This window comes from Haemaphysalis longicornis, unplaced genomic scaffold (assembly GCF_048455015.1).
Source record: "Haemaphysalis longicornis isolate Haplotype H1 unplaced genomic scaffold, Haemaphysalis longicornis Haplotype H1 scaffold_2, whole genome shotgun sequence".
Classification (NCBI taxonomy): Eukaryota; Metazoa; Arthropoda; class Arachnida; order Ixodida; family Ixodidae; genus Haemaphysalis; species Haemaphysalis longicornis.
Window position 1 is genome coordinate 193,667,405 of NW_027526295.1, and position 23,191 is coordinate 193,690,595.

Below are 23,191 nucleotides of genomic sequence, written 5' to 3' on the forward strand. Positions count from 1 at the left end.
GCAACGCCGCTATCGAACTGAGAACTAATGGGAACTTGAGTCGACCCCATGGCTGCTTCGCATACTACTCAGGGTTGCCCTACGGGAAGATGGTGAAATTCTTTTTTTTTACCATGGTGTTTAACCACGCACCCACTGGTGCGTTCACTTCGCAGGCAGCATGGGGAACAGGGTAGAAATCGCTCTCGTTGAACGCCTACATCAACGGCAATCCGAACAGCGTGGTGGTCACAATCGCAGGGGAAAGCCTCGTAGCAGACATGTTAACAATAACAAATGCAAGCCGCAGTTTTGTAAAAGACAAATAAATTACTAATACGTAGAATTCTTTGCTGAGTACCAACACAGCCGAAACCGGGTAACGCCCTGCATTTGCTCAAAAGTGGATAATGGGCGAAATTAACACATTTCGCCGTTATAATAGTATAAACGGAGTTTATTTTGAGAACGGTATTTTGAGAAAAAATTCGAAAAATGGGAAAAGTAAAAGTGTTACAAAAATGAAGAGGCGAAATCATAAATATGCATCTTAAACATCTCCTTCGAAAAACGAACAGGATCTCTAAAAAGAAAGTTGGAAGTGTGAATAAAAACATCGCGAAAACAGATCAGCCCTGCACGACGATTTTCATCTGCGGAAAAACACATCACTGGCGAACTAAAGCAACTTAATCGCTATAATGGTAGAAATTACATCCTTGGCGAAAAAAAAGAAAAGCAAACTTAAAAACAATAATATAACTCAACGTATTTGGCTTCGCATTCCCAAATTTTTCTCCAAAGAACACACTGTAGACAAGAGCGAGAACGCTACGGATTAGTAGCCAATTCTCTGAATTTCTGCATTTTTGCGGCAAATATTAGGCATTTAAAAGTGTAACCAGAAGTACACAAAGCGTTTAAATAATGAATTAAGTTTGTTTGTAGCAACACTAGCTGGTATAAAGGTGGTTTTCAAGTTTACACAGCAAGCTAGCCTGCATTGTTGTTTAGCGCACGTTAAAGATCCCCAGGTGGTCAAAATTAACCCGGAGCCCTCCACTATATACGGCGCGCCTCATCGCCTGCGTTGCGTCGGCGCGTTAAACCCTACAATCAATCAATTGTTGTTTACTTCTGTTTCCTCCGCCAAGCAGTCTTCCTTGGCCGCCTCGTTAGGATTGGAACAAGGCTTAAGTTGGCAGATTGTTCGATAAGAGAGCGGCAAATCCGCCTCAAAGTGGAATTGGAACGCAGCCGAAGATATCAGCGTGGAGCCAGTTCCCTCAGACCTTTTTATTTAACTTCTTCATCCTGGACGCCGCCATTTTATCAGTGGGCTATGATAGCGGCACTATAATTGGCGCACTGGACACTGTGATGTAACTGCGCATGCGCAACGCAGCTCAGAACATGTCGTGGCCTTATCAAAAATTGAGGAATGAAAAGTTGCACAAAGTTGCAGTAGCCCTGGCGCCCGGAGCGACATAAGTCAAAATAACAAAAACGCGCATAGGTGACCGCATAACCAAAGCAACGCCGCCTGTATAATGCTTGGCTAACGCGTGAGCGAAAAATGGCCAAACAGCCACTCTCCTGTTGCTGTCTCCTACCCTTTCCCGCTCCGTAGCCTTCCTACGTGCTTTCATGTCCGCCAGCCAGCGCCGCTTCTCGGAAACTATGCAAAATAGTTTACAGTTTGTCTAGCGTTCCCTAGGCGGCGCTCCGACGGCTTCGAGGCAAGCTGACAGATATACTGAACTAATTCTAGTTCACTGTACTGACAGACACACCGGACACACTGCAGAAGTGGGTGCAGTGTTCGCGACTCGCGACGTAAGGCGGGACGTCCGCCGGCGCGCGCCACATACCGGATGAGTGCCTGAACTAAGCGTCCCTAGCGCTCCCATTGGGAAGCGGGCGACGCGCTAGGCAATGTTTATACAGGCGGCGTTGACCAAAGAGACAGAAAGCAGGGGTAACTTTTGGCGACCAAAATTTCGCTGCGCGATAGCAGACGACGCGATGGCAGACCAAACATGAAGTAGGTATTCAGTGGAACGTTTTCAGCAGCAGTAAAGGTGAATGAAAAGGGGGTTGCTCACTTGACGGCGGCGACGTCTACAGGCACAGGGAAGCTGATTGAGTCGATGCTTTGCTTTGTGGCGTTCGCGTATTCGGCGATGCAGCCGAGGACAGACACGGGAGCTTTGTGCACCGCCGGCCTGGTGGCGAACGCGCCGAAGCCGATCCAGAAGCACACCGCCAGTGACGACAAGGTGCCCACCCCGGCGCCCTGCGCGATCAATGCACCGCATTTTTGAGAGAGAAGAAGAAAAAGGTTTGACACGTCCACGTAACCTGTGGAACTCAATTTCTTCAGCCCGAAAGCGATTGAAAACCTCCCGGAAGACAAAACGAAGTGTAGAATACTGCGAGCCTCAAAACCTCAATTATGTGAATTAAATAATTCCAGATGAGCGCCCGCTCCTTTTCACCGGAAATTGACACCTAATAATTTAATCAGCATATGGAACGAGTTCCAGAGGTTGCTTGTTCATCAATGTGGGTGGGAATGGGCAGACTACTTTCAATCGCTGTTAAATAAAAAGGACTCTATGATGCAAAGAAAGCAAAAACGTTTTATAAGTAGTCTGCAATGTGCTATTCAGTCTAAGAAAACTAAAATAGAAATGTTTTATAATTGATCTCTATGCTCCTTTAATTTTTTATTGATCTGATTGATTGTGGGGTTTAACGCGCCGATGCAAAGCAGGCGATGAGGCGTGCCGTAGTGGAGGGCTCCGGATTAATTTGACCGCCTGGGGATCTTTAATGTGCGCCGAAATCTCGTACATACGGGCGTTCTTTTGCTTTTCGCCTCCATCAGAAAAGCGGCCGCCGCGGCCGGGAATCGAACCCGCGACCTCGTGCTCAGCAGCGCAACGCCTTAGCCACTGAGCCACCGCGGCAGGTTTATTTTTTCCTTAGCTGTCTCTTATGGTTCTTTCTGCGCACAACACCACACTCATTGACTTTAGCTGGTTAATAAATTTAGTAATACTTTATTTATCACAAACAATTTAACATTATTAAAATGATAAAGCGTAATGAATAACAAATTATAAAAATGTTAAATAATTTAACATATAGTAAATGGAATGAAATACTACGTGTCCAGTTTGAAGTTTTTTAAACAAGAAATTACTTTTCCCCTAAACTGTATTTTTCTCACGCGCGTAGAGTCGCGAGTGAAATTGTCGGGCACTTACAATGCTATTGGCGCAAGGGAAAAACATTCCCAGCGTGAAGACTCCCAGCAGCGGGCCACCAACGATGCCGAAGATGGACAAGGCAGCCTGGAACACAGGTTTAGGGCCGCTTTTATCGCAAGCTCATGTCACAAAAGCGCACAAGCCACAAAAGGGTCGTATTTAAGTGGTGTGCGTTAACGTTGCGCTCATTCGCTGCATGATAGTCTGGGCCGATGGGCTTGTGTCCGGCGTCAGATAATGACTGGCGTAGCAGGGAAAAACATTCCGCGGCATTTTATCTCCTGTGGAGGGAGCGTCGTCTCCTCAGACTTGGGCGCTGTAAGAATTTCTGCCGCTCGTCCCACTTCGAAATGCTCCGATACAAGCAAAATTTAAAGGAATTTCACTCCTTAAAAAAGCTTTCCTTGTTTCGCGTGCCACTCATACTGGTTTGCTTTCTGCTTACTCGTCCGAGCGACTCGAAGCAAAGTCAGGTAAAAGTCATTTTCCTGCATCAAAAACACGTTTGGCTATGTCTTTGCGTGTAGGTAGCATATATTTCGAACATTTTGTAGGCAGCTGAGAGGTTTCCCATGCTCTGAACTTATGCCGACTACCAAGACAATGAGGATGTTGTCATCAGCAAATAATTATTCGTGTGCTTCGTCGACTCTTACATCGAATACGAACGACATCATTTCCACGGTCCGCTCGTAGATAAACGGGAGAGATAAATACTGTCCGTGGAGGTGTGTTACATGCAACTTCAACCGATCATATGAACTTTCAGAAATTGAGAAAATGTTAATAAATGACTGCAAAATAACTAATGCCAAATAAATCACAATAAAATAATTCGTACGGAAATATATTATTACGTAATTACAGATATACATATAGCACTTCGACCATCCACCACATATCCCTCGCCGCTTACACCTACAACTGTCCCTCTTGCAAGCTCCGTCCCGAATACGACCTATCGCCTAGACTTGGAAGGCTCCTACGCGCCGTGAGCAGTGGGAGCGCGACTTGGTCAACTCACGGTACAAGGACCGGGAATCCTACATCGCTCGCATTAGGGCTGCTGCGCTGGCTATCGGCTTTCTGGACTAAGAAAGCCACCCACTTTTACGCTCAACAAATCTTCATGCAACCAATAATAATTTTTCCGCAATAAATTACAGTCGAACGTTGTCATACGAAGTACTATCGGGGCAGTAAATTAGTTCGTTATATCCGATATTCGTTATAACCGTAGATGTAAAAATGGGCTCTAATAAATCGGCAATCTGACTCGTGCAACAATCCTAGATAAAAAAAACGCACTGTTCTAGGCTTCGAACCCACTATAAACGAGGTAGTCCTTATCTGTCTTCTTGTGGCACTTCAAACTAAATACACCGGAGCGTGAGAACGTGAAGTAACTACAGAACAAAGTTCGTTCGGCAAAACAGGCCGGCCTTCTTATTTACTTGAAGGAGGATGTGACCTTCGCCTGGTGGCTTTTCTCAGTCTGAGCGGAATGAAGTTTTTAAATGCAGAGCATTTCAGTAACTCACGATGTCACCCGCGTTGACGTCCGTAGTCCGCACCGCACCCTGCCCTACTATATAAAAAAAATACTATCCGGCGCCCGGTTTCGATCCCTCGACCCTGCGGGCGGAACGCAATGTACATGGTGCTCTACCCACTGCGCCACAAAGCCGACACAGAATGGGACACTACGAACGCGCCTTATATCGTTGACTCATTCAAATTACTGCTGACGAGCGCTCTCTCGTCAGCAGTTGCCACAAGTGCAACAACATTAACGTAATGCAAACTACTTAACGTTGTGCGCCCCCGGAAATGCTCTGCATTTGATCGTGCCCCTCGCGAGAAGGATGTTTCACTGCGTCTTCTCTGTCTTCTCTCGGTCGCGGGACCCGTGGCGCCATCTGGCGGAGGCGCGGCACAACTCGTACCACTTTCTTTGAAAAAGCGCCTCGAGAGCGCGGCAAATATGAAATAGGGATGACGCGCTTTCGAGGCAATCCGCCGACGCGGCTGCTTTGTGTACACACTCGGCGGCGGGCGTCCCGGGATTCTTTTCACGCTGTCCACGCAATAATAGGCCTTAAGCTACTAAAAAAAAAGGGCTCTGTTGTCTCACTTTAAAATTTTGCTTTTAGTATGCTAGCTGTCGAGTTTTGAGCATCGCGGGAACCAAATATTTCTTCGTTATAGCCGATATAACGCGGCTCTCGAGGCTTCGGTTTCGTTATAAAAAGAATAGGTGTCATTGAAATGAAGCGTGACCAAACTTCGTATTTAGTTAGCTATATCCGGTAATTCGCTATATACGTGTTCGCTATAGCAAGGTTTGACTGTATTAGTAATCGTAGTTGTTGACGCGGACCGCTTCGCTCCTCCATCTCCCCTCCCCCTCCACTCCCTGCACCCTTCTTTCCATTATCGCCCAGGTATTACACGCAGACGGCTCGGCGTGAGAAGCGATGGAGAGACACGAACATACCACAGAGCGGTTGAAGCAGGCAGCCGCGTGCACCGTTCATAGCACCGTGAATGTAATTTATAAGTTTGTTGCCGGATGATTCACAATGCTTCATTGCTCGGTTCAAGCTACTTGTAATACTCCTGAGAAATATTGTATAGCTTACCCAGTCCAAACGAAAGACCGCAGATGTTACTTATTTTAGGGCGTGATCTGAGTCTTTCTCCACTTTTTTTTTACCATCATGACAATAATGGCTCACACTCGTCACTTACTTGAAGGACGTTCCCCATCATTTGAGCGCCGTAGACCAGGGCAATGGCGACGAGTCCGAAAGAAAGGGCTGTAGAAGCGATAGAAAAGAAAAAAAAAACAGCGGTAAAGGTGCAAAATCATTTAACTCAGCGGCCACTTCAGCAGTAGTTAAGGCGTTACGTGATCATGGAACCTCCAAGCCTTACATTCCGCCCTTCAAAGATATGTATGAGAGATGCACGGGAACTATACGGCTCCATCAAAGGACTCAAAGTTTCCTATACAAAATAGTGTCCAGCAATGGGACACAACTTCTCCACAGTTATTTACAGCCTATCTGGATATCTGGAGGGTATGTTCAAAAAGCTTCTCCATCTCCGCTAACGGGAATTCTGGGGAGGGGCGAAGCATTGGTGTTTTTGCCCACGGAGATGAAACCGTTAAGGAGTAGAGGTATACACCTTTGCCGTAAGTCTCGCGTCTTTTAAGCACGAACCGTTCCAGCGCGAGGCGTTAAAATCGAGTGTCCGGGTTTGTTCTTCAGTACGCGTTCCCTTCTAGCGCGAAGAGTTGGAAAACGAGTGCCCTGGTGTTTTAGTACCGTAACTACATGATGCTACAACATGAGACAACGACATGAGACGCCGACAGCCTGAGCCCCTCAGGGGCTTCGCCTCTAACAATCGCGGAAGGCATACTTTGGCTTAGAGGGCGAACGTAGCACCCTGTCTGCGTGGAACACTCCCGCAAGTAGTGTTCTTGCACGAATCATGTCCAAGAAAGCTGCACAAACACTATCAGCACCCTGAACACGACTCAGTTCGTCAAAGAACTGCCTCGCTGAATCGGTGACGCTGGTTACGCCTTTGGGTTTCTGGCGGCAGGTGAGGTTGCGGATTTATTGCGGTGGCCGAATATCCGATAGAGTTAAAATACAGAACACCCGGGGTCATTGCCGCCCCTATAGCCGCACCGTGCTATATGAAACAAACCCACGGTGCACATGTTCGGTGCATTAGGCTGTTCTCATTTGGTTTGAAAATCTCGGCGCTATACAAGCAAAGCACTGTTATCATAGCTTGTGAAGGAGCCGTTCACTCACAGTGCATTATCTGATGTTTTCATTTTTTTCCTCAAATGCGACAGTGTTAGTGGTGTCAATCTCGGCGCTTTGGCACCGAATTGTCGTGGCCCGCATGATGTGCATTTCGGAACTGTATGAGTAAGGGGGGGGGGGGGGGGGGGGTTAGGTAGTTGGTGCTGACTGTGCATGCTTGGAGACTGAGGACGGTCCTACATAGTAAAAGATGGTGCTGCCGGGGTAGATGTGGGTAGGAAGGCGGGTGCGACTTAGGCTGCGTTCCGATTTCCCTTTAGACTGCTTCGTTGCCGTCTTCGCGGACAGTCTGCCATGTTAAGCCCTGTTCCAATCCCAACAACGCAGTCAACGAAGACCGCTTCAAGGATACGGCATCAAAATCAGCTACGATGCAGGCTACCTTTCTGTCTAAACTAATAAGTGACGCCAGCGCCACCTTTCCGCGTGTTAATTTTGTAGCAAAAGCACTTGTTCTTTTATGAAAATATTTGTAGTGTTTGTAATAATAACGGCAATGTTATTTACGAAACCTGCGGCTTGCGTTTCTCAACATGTCTACTACGGGGTTGTCTGCGTTGGTGTTGCGTTCGATACGGCTGCGCCATTCCAATTCTTATTCCTTTAGACGTCTAGTTAGACTGCTTCGTAAACTGTCTACCAAGCTGTCCGCGAATGGGAACGCAGCCATAGTCTGCATAGTTCATGGCGGGCAGCCTTGGTGCATTCCCCCCTTGTTCACGCGGCGTCTGTTATCAAAATTCGGCCCCAGGGTCTGTGCGAGAAAAATCCCAACCGTAAAATGCTGTCTCATTTAGTGTTTACTTCGGAGCTGCCGCAATACGGCCATAGGTAACAACACGCAGTCAGTGCTACATTCTGCCCGGGCGAGAGTTTTCACTTCACGAAGTAGAGAAGGAAGCGATTCCCGAGCAAAGATGCCTGCTGCAATGAGGGCACCCACCTATGGCCTTAGTGACGTTCGTAGAGAAGCGCTCCGTCATGTCCTTCTTGATGTACCTCTTGATGATGTCCTCCAGGGTGACGGCTGCCAGGGAGTTCACGCCAGAAGACACCGTGCTGCGCGGGTTTGAACAGAGCGATAACACGTTGGAGTTACACTGCAGGTATACACGAGATCGCTTGTACACTGAGTCCCACTTAATGATAAACGGCACAGCACCAATCTTTCAAACCAATCAAAGTCGTCTGGTGTCGCAAAACATTTTCTAGCAGAACTGCACTGTAGGAGGTCACATAATTTATCACCCGTTAAGTGTCTGTAGGGATGGCATAGCAAAGTAAGCGACAACTCGACAGAGGTACGAGATAAGGAAATTGGTGGCAAAGAATGGGTTCAGGCAGCGCAGGATATATGGGAGCAGTTGGAAAGGGGACGCAAATATGATGATGATGATTATTAATATGATGATGACGACGACGACGGTGGTGGTGGTGGTGGTGGTGGTGGTGGTGGTGGTGGTGGTGGTGGTGGGTAGGAGGAGGAGGAGGAGGTCATGAGCTGATTCGCCTTTTTTTTACAGTTCTGCTTAGATCTGATCCAGGTTAAGGCTACAGGAGCGAGCCGCCATGTCTGGTCCGCTCGCGTTGGCTGCAATGCGTTAGAAGAGAACTGACCTGAGGGCGCCACTGAATATTCCGGACACGAAGAGGCCAGGAACTCCAGGCATGTTTCCCAGGACGTCCATGACGAAGAGGGGAAGCAGCTGTAACGACGGCGGGAAGAGCGTGTGACCACGACAACATGCGGTAAAGTCTGATTGTCGCTTTCAAACATTGAGCGTCGATTAGTTTGCCACATGTATAATCACTTTCTATAAAAGTACGAGCAACAAAAATCTCGACGCCCGAAGGCCCTCGACGCTGGGTAGAAACGCCCACTATAGTATGCCGAAGGACCTTAGCTTCACGATAACGTGATCCTAGGAAACAACGGATTCAAACGTTCCGTTTAAAATTGGTTTTGTGCACCTTTCACTAGAAAATATGATTATATCATATCGTCACGCCTAAATGTTCGACGCCTAGAAAGTCGGTACGCATTTGATAGGCACAGCATCTCCGGCCTAGATGGGAAAACGGGACCCAGCGATACTCTGCCGAATACACTTCGAACTGAACTGTCAAAAGATGGTGTATATGGAGTAAAGTGGGCAATCATTATTGCCATACGTAATATGGCGTCACGTAGCGTCAGTATAAGTGAAATTCTATCCCATGTCTTGCGACGCAGAGTCACGCGGAAAATTGATTGATTGTAGGGTTTAACGCGCCGACGCAACGCAGGCCACGAGGCGTGCTGTAGTGGAGGGCTCCGGATTAATTTTGACCACCTGGGGATTTTTAACGTGCGCCGAAATCTCGTACACGCGGGCGTTTTTGCTTTTCACCTCCATGAGAAAAGCGGAGACAACAGAACAACTTGCTTGAATTCTTTCTGATCACAAAGGGCGCATTGCGTTTATGTTGAAGACTCCAGTATCAATTCCACGGATCTAAAGAAAAACGCGTTGTTTCAGAAATGCACGAGATAAGCCTTCGATATAAACCGGATAAACTCTCCCCGAGCTTCCTGTAAACAACAGGCCGTTGCTGCACTGACGCTGACTGTCCTCGCAAGATGTATTCAGCTCTTGGAAGTTACGAGCCATAGCATTCAAACCAGCTACCACAAGACACTGCTGTCTATCAGACCTTCAGGGTTTTTATCATCTTGATAATGGCGGGGGGCCACTCGAGCCTTGGATGGGTCTAGGTGTTGTGACCCCTTGCGTCAGTCTTGAACATAAGTCCATCTGCCTGCATCGGGTACGGGCGATCATCGGATTCTGTGTTCCCCGTATTCGGCAGAATGATCATGTCTGTCTAAATTTTCCCGTCTCCTCACTCTGTTGCTCAAACCAAGGTTGCCGGCGTATCATTCAGCTCTGCACTAAAGATGTGGGCTGGTACTCTTGGCACTTCGTCTCGGTGTAACACACGTAGAGGACACAAGGCGCGATTTGCAAAGCAATTTTGCAACATACACGCTACAAAAAGTTAAGGGACATGTTGCTCTACGGTGCTACAAACTGCTTTGCCGATAGGCCAGTGATTCAAATAGTATTTCTCCAGGTCGTCCATGCCCACCTGGTCGGTTTCGGTGACCTTCTTCGTGAGCAGCGGGTCGCAGTCGTGGTAGCGGGCGTACATGACGAGTCCAGCCAGGGCGCAGATGAGCATCAGGAACGAAAGGCCCGGGAGGTTCACCCAGATGGCGCTGCGGCCACAAAAGGAGCGGCGTGAACGAGAATAGTAGTTTTGGGACACTTGGTAACGCGCAATCTAGAATCTAGAAAGCCGGCGTAGTCGGCGGCGTTGACAAAGAGCTAAAAATCCGGTCGCGCCACCTTGCGGCGCCTACTGAAAGCCCCTCCTACATTGTAAGGCAATGCCCAGCAGATGGTATGCAACCACTAGCGGCAAGTTTTCACCGCTCGCGGGCGGCTTACAAATAAAAGAGTGTTTTGTCACAAAAATTACGTCATTGTCATGGCGTAAGCGCCACAACGGCCCTCGCTGCTGAAGTGAAGGCCGGATTGCTGTTCATGCCTCACTTTCATTAGTTCAAGCTTTCACTGACTCGAGCTGAGATGCCTTCCCCATGTGGTTTGAATGGTAGAGCTTTTATTGTATTCGAAATTTTATGGAAGTTGAACAGTGTAGATTATATTTGGAAAGTTAAAATGACAAAATTATGGTATTTCTACGTTATATTCATTTGAAACTTGGCATCCGAAAAAGTAGAAGAAGGGTGCAGTTGCTGAAATTGTTTATTAATGATATCGCTTTCTTGCATTTTGCCAGCAAAAGTATCACTGTTCTCTATTCCTTTATTTTTCTCTCTCTCTCTCTTTGCAGGCTTTGAATGGCCTGTCTGCGGCTTCGAGTGGCTGTAACCAGCCCTATCGATCGGCCCGAAACATAGTCCCCAACTGGAGGTGGTGAAGTAAAAGTATCAATAAAACAGTTCAGTATATAAAATTCAATACCACTGATCACTGTGGTTCTCCTTCGCCTCATTCCACTCATTATAGCAGAGCAGAGCAATTTTGACCACAAAACTGGACTACAAAACACGTGTTTTGCGTTGGTTGATCGACGAGAGGGAGCAGATCTATAGTGTTTAGCGAGACTGCGTCTTGGGCTTCGTTATTGGTCAAGTTTGTTTCATTCCTTCGCCATTCCTTTGCCAAAATTTACCACCCCTGCCTAAAGAAAGTTGAGGGTGCGCGGAAGCTAAAAGTTTCTCCAACCTTTGCTGAAAGTGCGTCCAGTCGATCGTCAAACCTTCAAAAACCCAAATCGCAAACGACGAACGAATCCATGTGGGGATTTTTCGCGCACTAAATAAACGGATCTACGAACGGTCTAAATGTATACTGATACGTGGTTTACGAGATAAATGTATGCTATTGTACTCCTCCTTCGTGGTCGACGCGCTTGTTGTCTTATGTAGAACAGTTCCTCTTTCGCGATTTTCGAGTAACCGTTTTGACAAAAAGGAATCCCGGTTTTACGCACGCGCCGTGTGTCCAGAGATTTTTTCAGGGCTTTTTGGTCGACCAACGGGTCTATGGGGAAATGCACTAGTTTTGTCAAATGCACTAGTAATGTCATCGGTCCCACCGAGAACTGATGACTGATTGTAGGGTTTAACGCGCCGACGCAACGCAGGCGATGAGGCGCGCCGTAGTGGAGGGCTCCGGATTAATTTAGACCACCTGGGGATCTTCACCGTGCGCCGAAATCTCGTACACACGGGCGTTTTTACTTTTCGCCTCCATCAGAAAAGCGGCCGCCGCGGCCGGGAATCCAACTCGCGTCCTCGTGTTCAGTAGCACAATGACTTAGCCACTGAGCCACCACCACCACGGCGGGTCCCACTAAGAAAGCATTCGCTTTAACAAGAAGAAAGGCCCTATTGTAACACGGATGCTGCAGGCATTGAGGAGCAAGAGCCCGAATCAGGTTCAGCCAGTGCCCAACCTACGTTCGAGCTCCTTTGAGGCTGGGGACGGTGAGGTATCGTTGAACCATGGCCTGGCTGACCGCGTAGATGGACATCCAGGTGAAGAAGCAGCCGATGATGAGGCCCCACACGGTGTGCCGATCGGTCGGGTCGGGGTTGAAGCTGCAACGATGCACGGAGAGCGAGAGACAGCCCTTGGTTCCATGGGATCGCCGCGAAAACACTTCCACGAGCGAGAGCCCCCCATATTTTAAAATGCAGTTCCCTACATCAATTAATTAAGCTCGTACACCGGTACGGTCGTTGGCTGCGCTGCTGTGATTTTGGCTGCGTAGGATATATATGAAGTATTTTTCGCAATGCTCGCATTTAACTAGTGACTTGGCTGTACAAAATACCACCTTTCAGTAAAATGGCAGATGGTTCCCGAACCGTCTGTCATTTGAACGAAACTGCTGGGTCCATGCGAATACATCGTTGAAATTCAGCTTCTTCGCTTCAGCCCCCTGAAAAATTCACTCCAACCTTTGTTGAATGGCGCCGTTCTGTCAACGCTGTTTAATGTGCAGGAGCTGAACACGTGAAATCTTATCGCGGATTTTTCATTTCCGAGTTAAAACCAAGTGCATTTGGCATAAGGCGCGCCTGGGTTGAGCGACTGGCTGTGCAGAAAGAGAGAGAGAGAGAGAGAGAGAGAGAGAGAATACGTTTATTGAGTCTCTAAAGTGGGTCGTGTGGCCTGTTGAGCGCGGTTACGTTTTCACCGGCGCCCATAAATGACGTCGTGGCCGCCTGCGCCCTGTCGACCAGCGCAAGCTGTGGCGCCAGTGAGGAGCTGGACATCAGGATCCCCCATTGCTCTTTAAAACCCTTTCAGCGCTGTTTTTTTTTAATTTCAAGCAAAACCATGTTTTCCGTTTGTTTTCTTAAATTCTAGTGTTCCATAAACACCCAAGTAAAAAATAAAGCTGGAAAAACAAGTAATAACAGATTTATTAATGAGGCAATTAATTAGGGACTCTGGTAATTTTCCTAAACTTTATGACTAGATGAACCTACAAACGAGAAATTGGCTTCGTAATGAACGTATTACAGTCGAGTCCACTTATAAGGATACCGTTTATAACAATATATCGGATATAACGATGAAGAAGCTATGGAACCGTCCGCCTCTGTATGTTTTCCATGGGAAAATAAACCGCTTATTACAATGCTCCAGTGCCGCGATATCGGATACAACGATTGGATCGGTTACAGCAAGAACCGAAAATGCGAGCTGCCGCTGGCTCTCCACGCCAACCACGCCGACACCATGAGCCGCGATGCGCCTCACATCCCGTCCACCCCTCAGAAAACGAGTCAACTGCGCCGCTTACGAGGAAGGGAGCGGAGGAGGGGAACAGTTCTTCTTCCAAACACCTCTCCAGATGCCGCCGCTTTGGCCCCGTCCCCGTGCCTGCTGCTTTGAATTCGACTGGGTGCCTGTTCAACTACCTCCATTTTTACGCGGATGAGACGTCAGGGCCGATGTTTTGGGAACGTCTGAGTGCCTCACTGAAGAGGCGATCGTTGCGCGGATACGTGCTGCGGACAGCGGTGGCAGTGACAACTCTGACGACGCGGTTGCACAGCCTACTCGGGTAGCATCTTCGCAGGAGGCCCAACGCATGATAGCCTTACAGGGAATTCGTTTCCACCAAGGACCTTTCGCTCAGCTAGGTGAAGCCCTTATAGATGCTCTTTAAGAAGATGTGCGCCAGCTTCATGTGCAGCAAACAAAGCTGACCGATCATGGCTTCTTTTCCACAAATAGGTAGCAGTACAGCCTTGCTTGCCTATAAATAAAATGTTTTGGTCTCTGCTCCGTCTCTTTATTTAGCAACCCGCATATAACAATCATCAGTTATAACGATGAGATTTCCTTGGCACTTGGATATTGTTATAAGTGGACTAGACTGTAATAGGTTTACAAGCTTGGGAATGAAACGGACCGCCATTTTTTTTTCAGCCTCAATATCGTAATGTTGTCTTCACCAGTGCTTCTTCTTCTTTCTGGCTGGCAGCTACACTAAAATGAAACAACAGTGACATCTATCGCAATAGCCATCAATGAAGAACAGTTTTAGTTTCGTTCTCTATGCGCGAGAGGGACTTTTATGTGATGGCGTCAATTGACACCAACAGGGCCGAAATGGTTAAAAGAGCAATGAAAGGGGGAGGGGGAAAGAGGGGGGGGGAAATCAGAGGAAGAGTGGGTTTCCTGAGCTGAAGTCGTACTACCCCTTTATACGAAAGAGGGATCCTGGGTTTTCGCAATATTTACATTCGGCAGCGTACTGCTCCGGGGACATGAGGAGTAGTTCGACTGGCTGTGTAAGAAGAGCAGACAGTAAGTTCGGGATTTCGAAGCCAGAAACAAGCGCGAGAGTCTCACTTGAAGAACTCGATTCTGTCGCCCTTGTGCGCTTGGTCGAAAACTTGCTTCATGCCGCCGACGTCGTAGGCGCCTCGTATGACGACCATGAGCATGGCGCCGAACATGAGGCAGATTTGGAACACGTCCGTCCACACCACCGCCTTCATCCCGCCCTGGGACGAGGAGGACGAAATAGAAAGTGTCATCACCGCAAGGCCATTTCAAAGCTATCTAAAAGAAAGCTAAGAACTCTTTTCTATCATTTATGTCTAATAAATTTAACAAGAAAAATTTATAAATGCGCTAATGTACACCTACGGATGGTTAGCTAGCACAGCTCTAACGTGTGACCGGTGTTTTCCATTGTCACGTTAACGCTGCTCCACCCTCACCGCCTCTGCCCCTGCACGAACGGTTCTCACGCCGGCGCTCGCGCGCCACGTGTGCCCGGACCTCTACGAACGAAGTGAGTGCAGTGTGTGTGCGCGAGTGCCCGCGGACCTTGCCCATCTCATGTGGGGCTGCGAAGAACACTGTGCGCGTGACGGACGCCGCAACCTCCCACCGGACGTTCGCGACATGATCGGCTCTACGGAGCACGGACTCCAGCTCAGGGCCGTCCAGCGGCTCGAGGCTGCTCTGGCGCGGCAACGGCGAAAGGAGGACCCGCGCTCCCCTCCGGTTGCTTCCCTCGGGAACGGTGACAGGGGGCGGGGCGGGGACACCCCTAGTAGCCCGAGCCGCAGGCCAGGCCCATTGCCTCGAGGTCAGCCCGATACCTAGAATAGGTAGATAGACAGGGGTGACGGCGAAGCCTTGCGTGGCCTGACCCGCACCCCCCGCCGGACAACGCAATAAAGGTCATTTCTCTCTCTTCTCTCGAGCTACGCCTCATGCAGCTCGCTGCGCGTGCGCTCTGCTGCGAGAGAGACTCTTTTTCGCTCCCTCCGATGCGCCGTTTCAACTTACCAGTGTTGGTAGATGCGAGATTGTGGCTACGTCATTTTACACCCAGCCATTCTATCCCCCCAAACTTCTAACTCAGCTCCAACCTGTTTTTGTTTCTTTTACGTACATGTGAACGCCGGATTTTCCTTCCCCTTAGTCATTAAAGCTTCGCTATAAAAAGGCATTTGCAATTAAGCGTGCCATTATCTTTCGTTGTGCCTCCTGCACCATCACTCTACCGCACACAGGTCAAACACTTACGGACGAAGCAATTCACGATGTGCGGGGATGGTAGGGACAAGAGTAAAAACGGAAATAATTTTTATTTCCGGAGCACATGAAGATTAGGTAGACTGTGCTGCAAAGTAAATTGTGAAGCGTCGGTGCAAAAAGAAAAAAAAAGCGTGCACTAGGGAGCACGCAATGTGCGTTTGTTCCTTGTGAAGATGTGGTGGTGTGCGAGATTCCGTTCTTAAAGCGGAGCTTGCTATGCCGCACTGGTGGCGTCCCGTGCGCGGCTAAATTCACTACAAGAAAGGCAACTTTACACAATCGCCTTAAAAATGTGCGCCAATCAACCATGTGAACGTGGTCGGAAAGCGAATCTGTAAACAACACCCACAATCATTACCCGTGCGACGTCACTTCAATTCACACACGTGGCTCTACAGAGAGTGAAACCAGAGACAATTGAAATTCACTTAATACTTAATACTTCAAAGAGATCTTTGCTGAGGTTAAATCAATGCATGATTCATGAACTGTGGTTGGTTAAGTTGTGTGGGTGAAGTACATGAGTGGAAACTTTTTTATAAAATTGAAGGACGCTCAAGCTGGGTGGTGGTGGTGGTTTATTAACAAAGGAGGGGAAAAAAGAACTGGGGATATTGTTGAACTCAACGGGAAGTTCACCCTCATACAACCCAGTCCAGGGAAGGGGATTGGAGTTTCAAAAGATGGAAAGAGAGAGGGGGGAAGAGAAGAGCAAATAGGAGAGTGGGGGACAGTCTAGGTCGCGTTCGTTTTGTCCATGACTCGACGGCTACAAACGCAGCACTAGTCTTGTCATAACCAGGAAGTTGAGTAGGTGCTGGAAGACCTCCCATAGGATGGCGTCCGGTCCCGTGGTGAGCAAGAAGTCTTCCAGCTTGTGGCTTGGGTAACCGAGTCGCTGGAGTGTGGCTCACGGTGTTAGATGATCGCACTTTTCGACCATCTCTGCCGCCGACCATGCGTTGTGCACGTGAGCTTCCTTTAATTTTTCTAACTCCGAGCGCATGCGCAAGGCGCGCACAAGGCCGCTACACGTGCCGTTGGCGGAACGCACAGCGGTGCGAGAGGTCGCGTGACGCTGACATGTGGCATTCAGCAACAACGCAGAGGGTAAACCCGCAGATGCGCTCGGTGAGTGTACCATCTATCTCCGCTGTCTCTGCGTGGGCTCGTAGCTCAATCGTTAAGACAACGGGCTCTCACTTCCTTTCTCTATTCGTTCCAGGTTCAATTCCTGGCGATGCCGGCGACTTCTTTTATTCGCGCCAGTAACTTCTTCTATTTACGATAATAATTTAGGTGTCGTCACAGTATTACACCAAACCGGTATACGGCTAGGAACCGGGGGTCTGGTGCCGGCGGCAACAATTTACTCAGTGGCGTGTGTACAGTGCATGGAAAAAAATCATAGAACTACAAATAAGGTCTGAGGGCGTCCATATTTTGAAATAACACATATAGCTGTATAAAAGATGTCTTCTCTGCAGTGCATCTGTGCTTTGAGGTGAAGCCGACTAGAGCCCGAATGGCCCATTTGCTTCATTCAAAATACTGCATTGACCCAATAACAACGATAACAATATCAACGCTTAACTTAGAATAACTTACAATGTTAATCCTATATCGGGCTAACAAGGGGGATTGGATAAGGTCTTTAGTCATAGTAACAGAAAAATAAAACAGACGCTAGGGTGGAATAATGGCAATGATAATAAAAGTACAGGCTCGGTACTTCGGACACAAACGCTTTCGCGTTCACTGCATCGTAAGGGGTACTAAGCGTCTTCGTATTCTTTCAACATATGTGCTTCCTTATACTATAAGGCTATAAGATGAGATCAAATTCTGCCTTTTAACGAAGCAAAGGCCAGCTGTGCGCTGGGCTTCGGCGAATAAACTCGATGGCAAAATCAAGGACGGGGAAGCGAGGCGTGCGACTTTGTCCTCTTGTCTTTCCGCTGTATAATGTTCCCTTTACAGAGCAATGCGGTGGTAAGGGTACTCACAAAACTTGTGTAGAAAGTGCACACAATGCCTATGGAAAGCACCGACGTCCACACTTTGATTCCCGTCACTGAAATGGCATACAGAGAGAGAGAGAGACAAAATGACAAAGATGAAGTCAGACCCTTCCGCATGACTGACGTTACGTCTGTCGCTAAGGGCGAAGACACGGCTGACCTCACAGAGCTCACTGGTGCGCCATTAACATGTGTAACTCATGGGAACGCATTATAGGAATTGGCATGCTCCGTTGGCTTCATTTGTCATAATAAGTTGAGCACGGTTCGCGTGACAAGTATCAATCAGCTGCACCCCGCTGCCAGCACAACATGGTCCTCATTTCAAAGCCGTTGTAAACAGCAAGAGAGATCGTGTTTCTTTTTATATGTCATTCTGGGAATTGAGTGGGCCGAGCTGGTCCCGAGTAATTTGATATTCAAGGTGAACAAGCTCATAAAAAGCATGCAAGCTTGCAGACATGACACGGACACGGGTTTCGTATAGAATGAAAGCTCGTACGACCTAGTGCACGAAACAAGGCGTCGGTTCGCTGCGTTTGTAGGAAACGCTCAAATGAACTGGCGAATTTTCCTCTTAGCAGGTGGTCGGCATCAGTGTAATGCGTGGGCACTACAGAAGCTCCCAATAACCGAGGTGTGCGTTTATAGACTTCAGTCATCCTGGTGGTCGCCGACTCAGTTTGGCGCCATTTTGTTTCAGCGTGTTATCCAGCACCCAGTTTTTCGGGAAAATCAGGTCTGGTAAAGCGGTGCACCAGAACTTTAATGGACCATGAAGACGTAATATTTATTACAAAAATGTCTAATTTGAAAAAAAAAAAAAAAACTAGCCTGTCGTAACCAACCCATATCTATTCCTACCGCGAAAGACGTTTTTTTTTTTTTTTTTCCCGACAGAAAACGTCAGAAATATTTAAAAACTATCTTGCTAAAAAAGATATCTTGATACCCTGATGTAATATGGGCAGGAGTGACGCGATATCGGCAGGCAGTGAAAACATTTCTATCAGTGTGTTAACCGGGCAATAGCAATCTAGTGATCCAATCAAATAGGCATTAGACGCCCCGCTACAACTTCCCAGTCATGTTTTTTGGCGGTGGCTTAAGTTGGCGGCCGCCAGTCGGAAAGGAATAGTGTGTGACGTCATGCAGAAATTGCCGGAATGTGTCTGGGGAGGCGCCACTTATGAATAGGTTCTCTTTAATATCGCAGCTATTTGTTGGACGTTAGCGGTAAAATTGGTATTGTTATTATACGGACAAAGCAGCCTTTTTAATGAACCCAGTTTGTATTTCGCGTTCATGCCCCCTTTAAGCTCTGGTACACAGCTTTACTTTCACAACTAATTGCTCAAACGTTTTAATATTACAAGCCATAGATTCTGCCTGAGCCGTTAGTATTTAACGCAAAACATTGCCTTGTCATCGACGTTACGTTTAAGAGACTGCTTTTCCATCTTCCAAATGAGCGGAAGTCACTAGGCAGTATGGGCAGGAATATTTTAACGACTAATTACATAAAAGCTGTACACAGCGTGTTGATATTTTCTCTCACATAGTTATTATTGAAGGTTTAAACTCGTGATGTGAAAATAGGCAGTACACAGAGGTCTCTAAACGGACTACAATTTTACGAAGTTCTAGAATGTGATAAACAATGTAACGAGGCGGAGTTGCTTTGCAACGTCTACAGGCTACTTATGCGCTAATATCAGAGTCGACAAATTTGTTTTAGCAATCGTGGTTTAAAAGGACACTGGCATAAGCAAATTAGATTCGATTGGCACTGGTGCACAGAAATATTTTGCTGCCAAAGTGACCGCGATCCTTTCTTTTTATATATATAGTAGAGTGGTATATTAGTTACAAGCGACCTTACATGGAGGACTTCGGGTGTAAGGGTTTTACACTCCAACGACCCAAACCTGGCGTGTCATAGCCATATACGTTAGTGCTAGTATGGTTGTAACATTAAATTCAGTTTCACTTAATGTGTCAGATAATTTATTCGGCCAGCGTAGACGTAAATGAAGTAAGTTAAACGAGAATTACGCTTGGCTGTGACGTCATGCAACGCACTAACAACACTCACCTTGAGAAAGCGCCAGCGCAGGTGCATAGAGAACGATGGCCATATAAATTAGCTGCAAAGCAAAGCGCAATAATATAAATAAGTTTACGCTTTCATTCGTATAGGCATGCACGACGTGTAATGCTGCAAGTTCAGCAACGCACTCACCATTTGTACGGAGAACGTTACGCACCCAATGGCTCGAATCACGTGGTTGAACCTCAGCTCCAGGTACTTCGGCCGTGGAAAGGGTGGGAAAAAAGTGCGAAAAAAAAAGAGTACAGTTAGAAGGAAGCTGCTAACATCGGATAATACTAGAACGATCATTTGAAGACTAAGCCTGTTTCTAGTGCGATGACACTCGTAAATCTTGTATTCACTGGCGAGGCGCGCATGCAGGTAACCATGTGAGTGCGCCGTCACTGGTTACGTCGGGTTCTGCGGGATGGCGGTACTTGTCCATGCTAAGCACATGACCTGTATTGGACGTTCCAAACTCTACCCCACCGAACGCAAAGTAATGCCTCGACTCCAATGTGAGTGCAATTTATAACATATCTGTGAACACCACCGTTGAGAATCGGGTTGAATCGGAGCAGACGACGCACGCCACTGTTTTTTTGTTTTTTTCGGCGGCGTGCGGACACAGTGGCACACGCCGCGCCATGTCCGTGCGCGCAGCGGCCATGTCCGTGGCCGCTTCCAGTATTGCCAAGCGAAGAAATTGACAGCTAAACTTTTCATTGAATACCACCTATACACGTGCTAGATAGACATCAAGGAGTCTCAGATACACGCTTATCAGCGTAAAAATTCAGGTATGCAGGCCCCTATAGGCGCAACATTTCCTGGTGATGTTTTCGTCGTGCTGTTTCTACTTGCGACAGACAGCGGCGGGCGTTAAAGGAGTACTGACACGAAATTTCTCGCTTTCAGTTTTCATGCTGTAAAGATTACCTATTGGCCCAGTAATTACGAAAATCGAACCGAAAGCCGTCAGCCGCCAACACAGAATTAATTATAGCACGTTTATTGCAACTAATTTCAAATTTGGTCGCTGCGCGGGAAAATGGCCGTTCGAAGGCCAGCCTGCAAGCGGGCCAGCCTTACGTCACGGTCTCACCCGTGACGTCAGGGACGTTTTTCTTTCCTCCATGCGTTCGTCGCATCGTCTGCTACGATTGCACATGGTCCGCGACTCGCCCGCGCAGTCGACATGTCGTCTGAATCGTCAGACTCGGATGAGTCACTGCCACCCGACAGACAGAACAACTTTATTTGGCCAGGCGATTAGGCCGGCGATGTCTTCGCCGTCGTCCGTTTTTTAATATCACTGCGGCTCGAACCGGTGCAGACCGTGATAGCAACAGCTTGTCGCCACTCTTGTAATCACGGCTCGAACCGGCGCAGACCGTGATAGCAACAGCTTGTCGCCACTCTTGTAATCAATCTGATCACGAAAAAGAAGCTCCACATGCGAGAAAGTAGATGTTAGTGTGTTGAAAATTGTGCTAGGAGTTGTTATCAGCGCTGAATTTAAAAGTGGCGTTCAGATATTTGCCGCGATGGTAAGCCTACGCTGACCGGCAGCGGAGGTTCGGCGCTCCGACCCAGCACTGCCGGCACCACGGTGCGGCGAGCGGTCGAAAAATGGCGCCACCTGCACGCTAGAATCAAAACAGGCCGCGGCAGATGTCTTGGTCACCGATCGCTGAAACGGAAATTATTGCCAAAATAAAGCTTCATATGCGAAAAAGGGGATGATAGTGTGGTGAAAAGTTGTGTAAGGGATGGTCATCCGCAGTTGTACAGATACCAGCGATCAAATAGTCGCCACGATACTGAGTTCCCAACACCCAAGGTGACCCGTGCAACCCCGAGCCCGCTGGCTTGGGCGACAGTTCTTGCGGCCGCCGGCGCGCACGAACTCAGTCCACGTTTAGCGCTGCATGTCGTCGCGTGGAAAATAATGCATCTTGGCGTCGTCGTCGATTTGCTCGGACAGGCTTCCACGAGCAGTACTTCGCATACCGCGAGCTTGCCATAGCACAACTTGGGCGAGCTCGGCGACGCGCACCGCCGCGTCGCCGCGGTTCCCGTCGACATCGCGCACCGCGCAGTTTTCGGCACCAGTGCCGAACACCATGCGCTGGCAACGAACTGAAGAGCAAAGACGTCGAACACGCAACGTTTACAAGCATTGCTCACACAGCTACGCCCACGTCTCCTGCCCAAACGATTACCACCGACAACAGCAGCGCAGGATATCGTTTCCGGTTCTGAAAACGACTATATATGACGTCACCCTGAACCGGCCAGACACGCAGGCCAATGTTTCGTCACGCCGAAAGCGATTGTGCTAGTGCTGCTGATTTGTGGAAGCTCGCGGCCTGGACAATCAAAATCGATTTTAGATGTGATTCCGGCCTCGGATCGCTGCAAAAATTTCTGTGAGGCATCTGTACAAACTACTGAAGCCAATTATATCATTTTTTAGGTATCAAAATTTGGTGTCAGTACTCCTTTAAGAAAATGTAATTGGGGAAAAGAACGGCTAGAGAAACACTCGCGCGCGCAAAAAACAAACAAACACTAGGATGCTTTAAATCCTTAAAGACGGGTGTGGTTAACCAGGTTAAGGTAAACGCAAGGCAGATGCATAACCGTAAAGTGTGCACTTTACTATGGAGACTGGAATCCATTACACACTGAAGGTTGGTTAGTGAAAAATTCTCCACATGTCTGGCTGGTTAACAGTGTGCCTAGGCGTCCGTCATTGGGCACTTAGCGGCGCAGCCAAGGGACAGGATGTGCACGTGGCGGCACGTTACTAGGATATGTGCATTCCTATTACGGAGAACAATTAATCGAAGAATTAGTGGTGCGAAGGGTAGTAAGCCTGCCAGTCGAAGCAATTATCGCCGTGATTCGCGATGGAAAGCTCTTCTACGTAGGATACACTCCAGTTTCTGTACCGGCTAAGCGCAGTCGATCGCGCAAATATACCAACAAGGCCGAATCACAGGGGGCGGAGAACATAACCAGGAAAGCGCAGACATGATAAAGAAGTCTGATAAATACCACCCGGGGAAGCCATAACGCATCAGCACTCAAAGCAGTAGCATTTCGCGCTCCGACATTTTTTTAGAAATTTTGGCTAAGTGATAAACCTTAAAATAAAGAGCATCAGGTACAGTTGTTGGGGCACCGCCCCGGAGGAGGGCATCCTTAGTCCGGAAGGTCCTGGCTTCCAACGACACCCTGCGACGCAGCGCTAGCCTCGCTTGCGTTTCCGCCGTGAAGACCAAATACAACTTTGTTCAGTTCCGTCAGCTCCATTCCAGCC

General features: G+C 48.1%; 1 protein-coding gene and 1 long non-coding RNA gene across 2 annotated transcripts in view; one reads left to right on the forward strand and one right to left on the reverse strand.

The window, feature by feature from the left end:
- LOC144169719 (sodium-coupled monocarboxylate transporter 1-like) overlaps window positions 1-23,191 on the reverse strand; it is a 99,427-nt gene that overhangs the window by 10,343 nt on the left and 65,893 nt on the right. Inside the window, exons 3-13 of the mRNA XM_077699033.1 lie at window positions 20,014-20,079; window positions 19,867-19,918; window positions 17,757-17,824; window positions 14,548-14,702; window positions 12,135-12,275; window positions 10,232-10,361; window positions 8,720-8,808; window positions 8,046-8,161; window positions 6,006-6,073; window positions 3,252-3,338; window positions 2,085-2,275 (exon numbers count right to left, since the gene is read on the reverse strand). Coding sequence (XP_077555159.1) covers window positions 2,085-2,275; window positions 3,252-3,338; window positions 6,006-6,073; window positions 8,046-8,161; window positions 8,720-8,808; window positions 10,232-10,361; window positions 12,135-12,275; window positions 14,548-14,702; window positions 17,757-17,824; window positions 19,867-19,918; window positions 20,014-20,079 — 1,163 coding nt within the window. The remainder of the gene's footprint in view (window positions 1-2,084; window positions 2,276-3,251; window positions 3,339-6,005; window positions 6,074-8,045; window positions 8,162-8,719; window positions 8,809-10,231; window positions 10,362-12,134; window positions 12,276-14,547; window positions 14,703-17,756; window positions 17,825-19,866; window positions 19,919-20,013; window positions 20,080-23,191) is intronic.
- LOC144169722 (uncharacterized) lies at window positions 3,429-11,149 on the forward strand. Its single transcript, XR_013322506.1, has 3 exons — window positions 3,429-3,727; window positions 8,626-8,851; window positions 11,003-11,149. It is a non-coding gene; the product is annotated as an uncharacterized LOC144169722 (long non-coding RNA).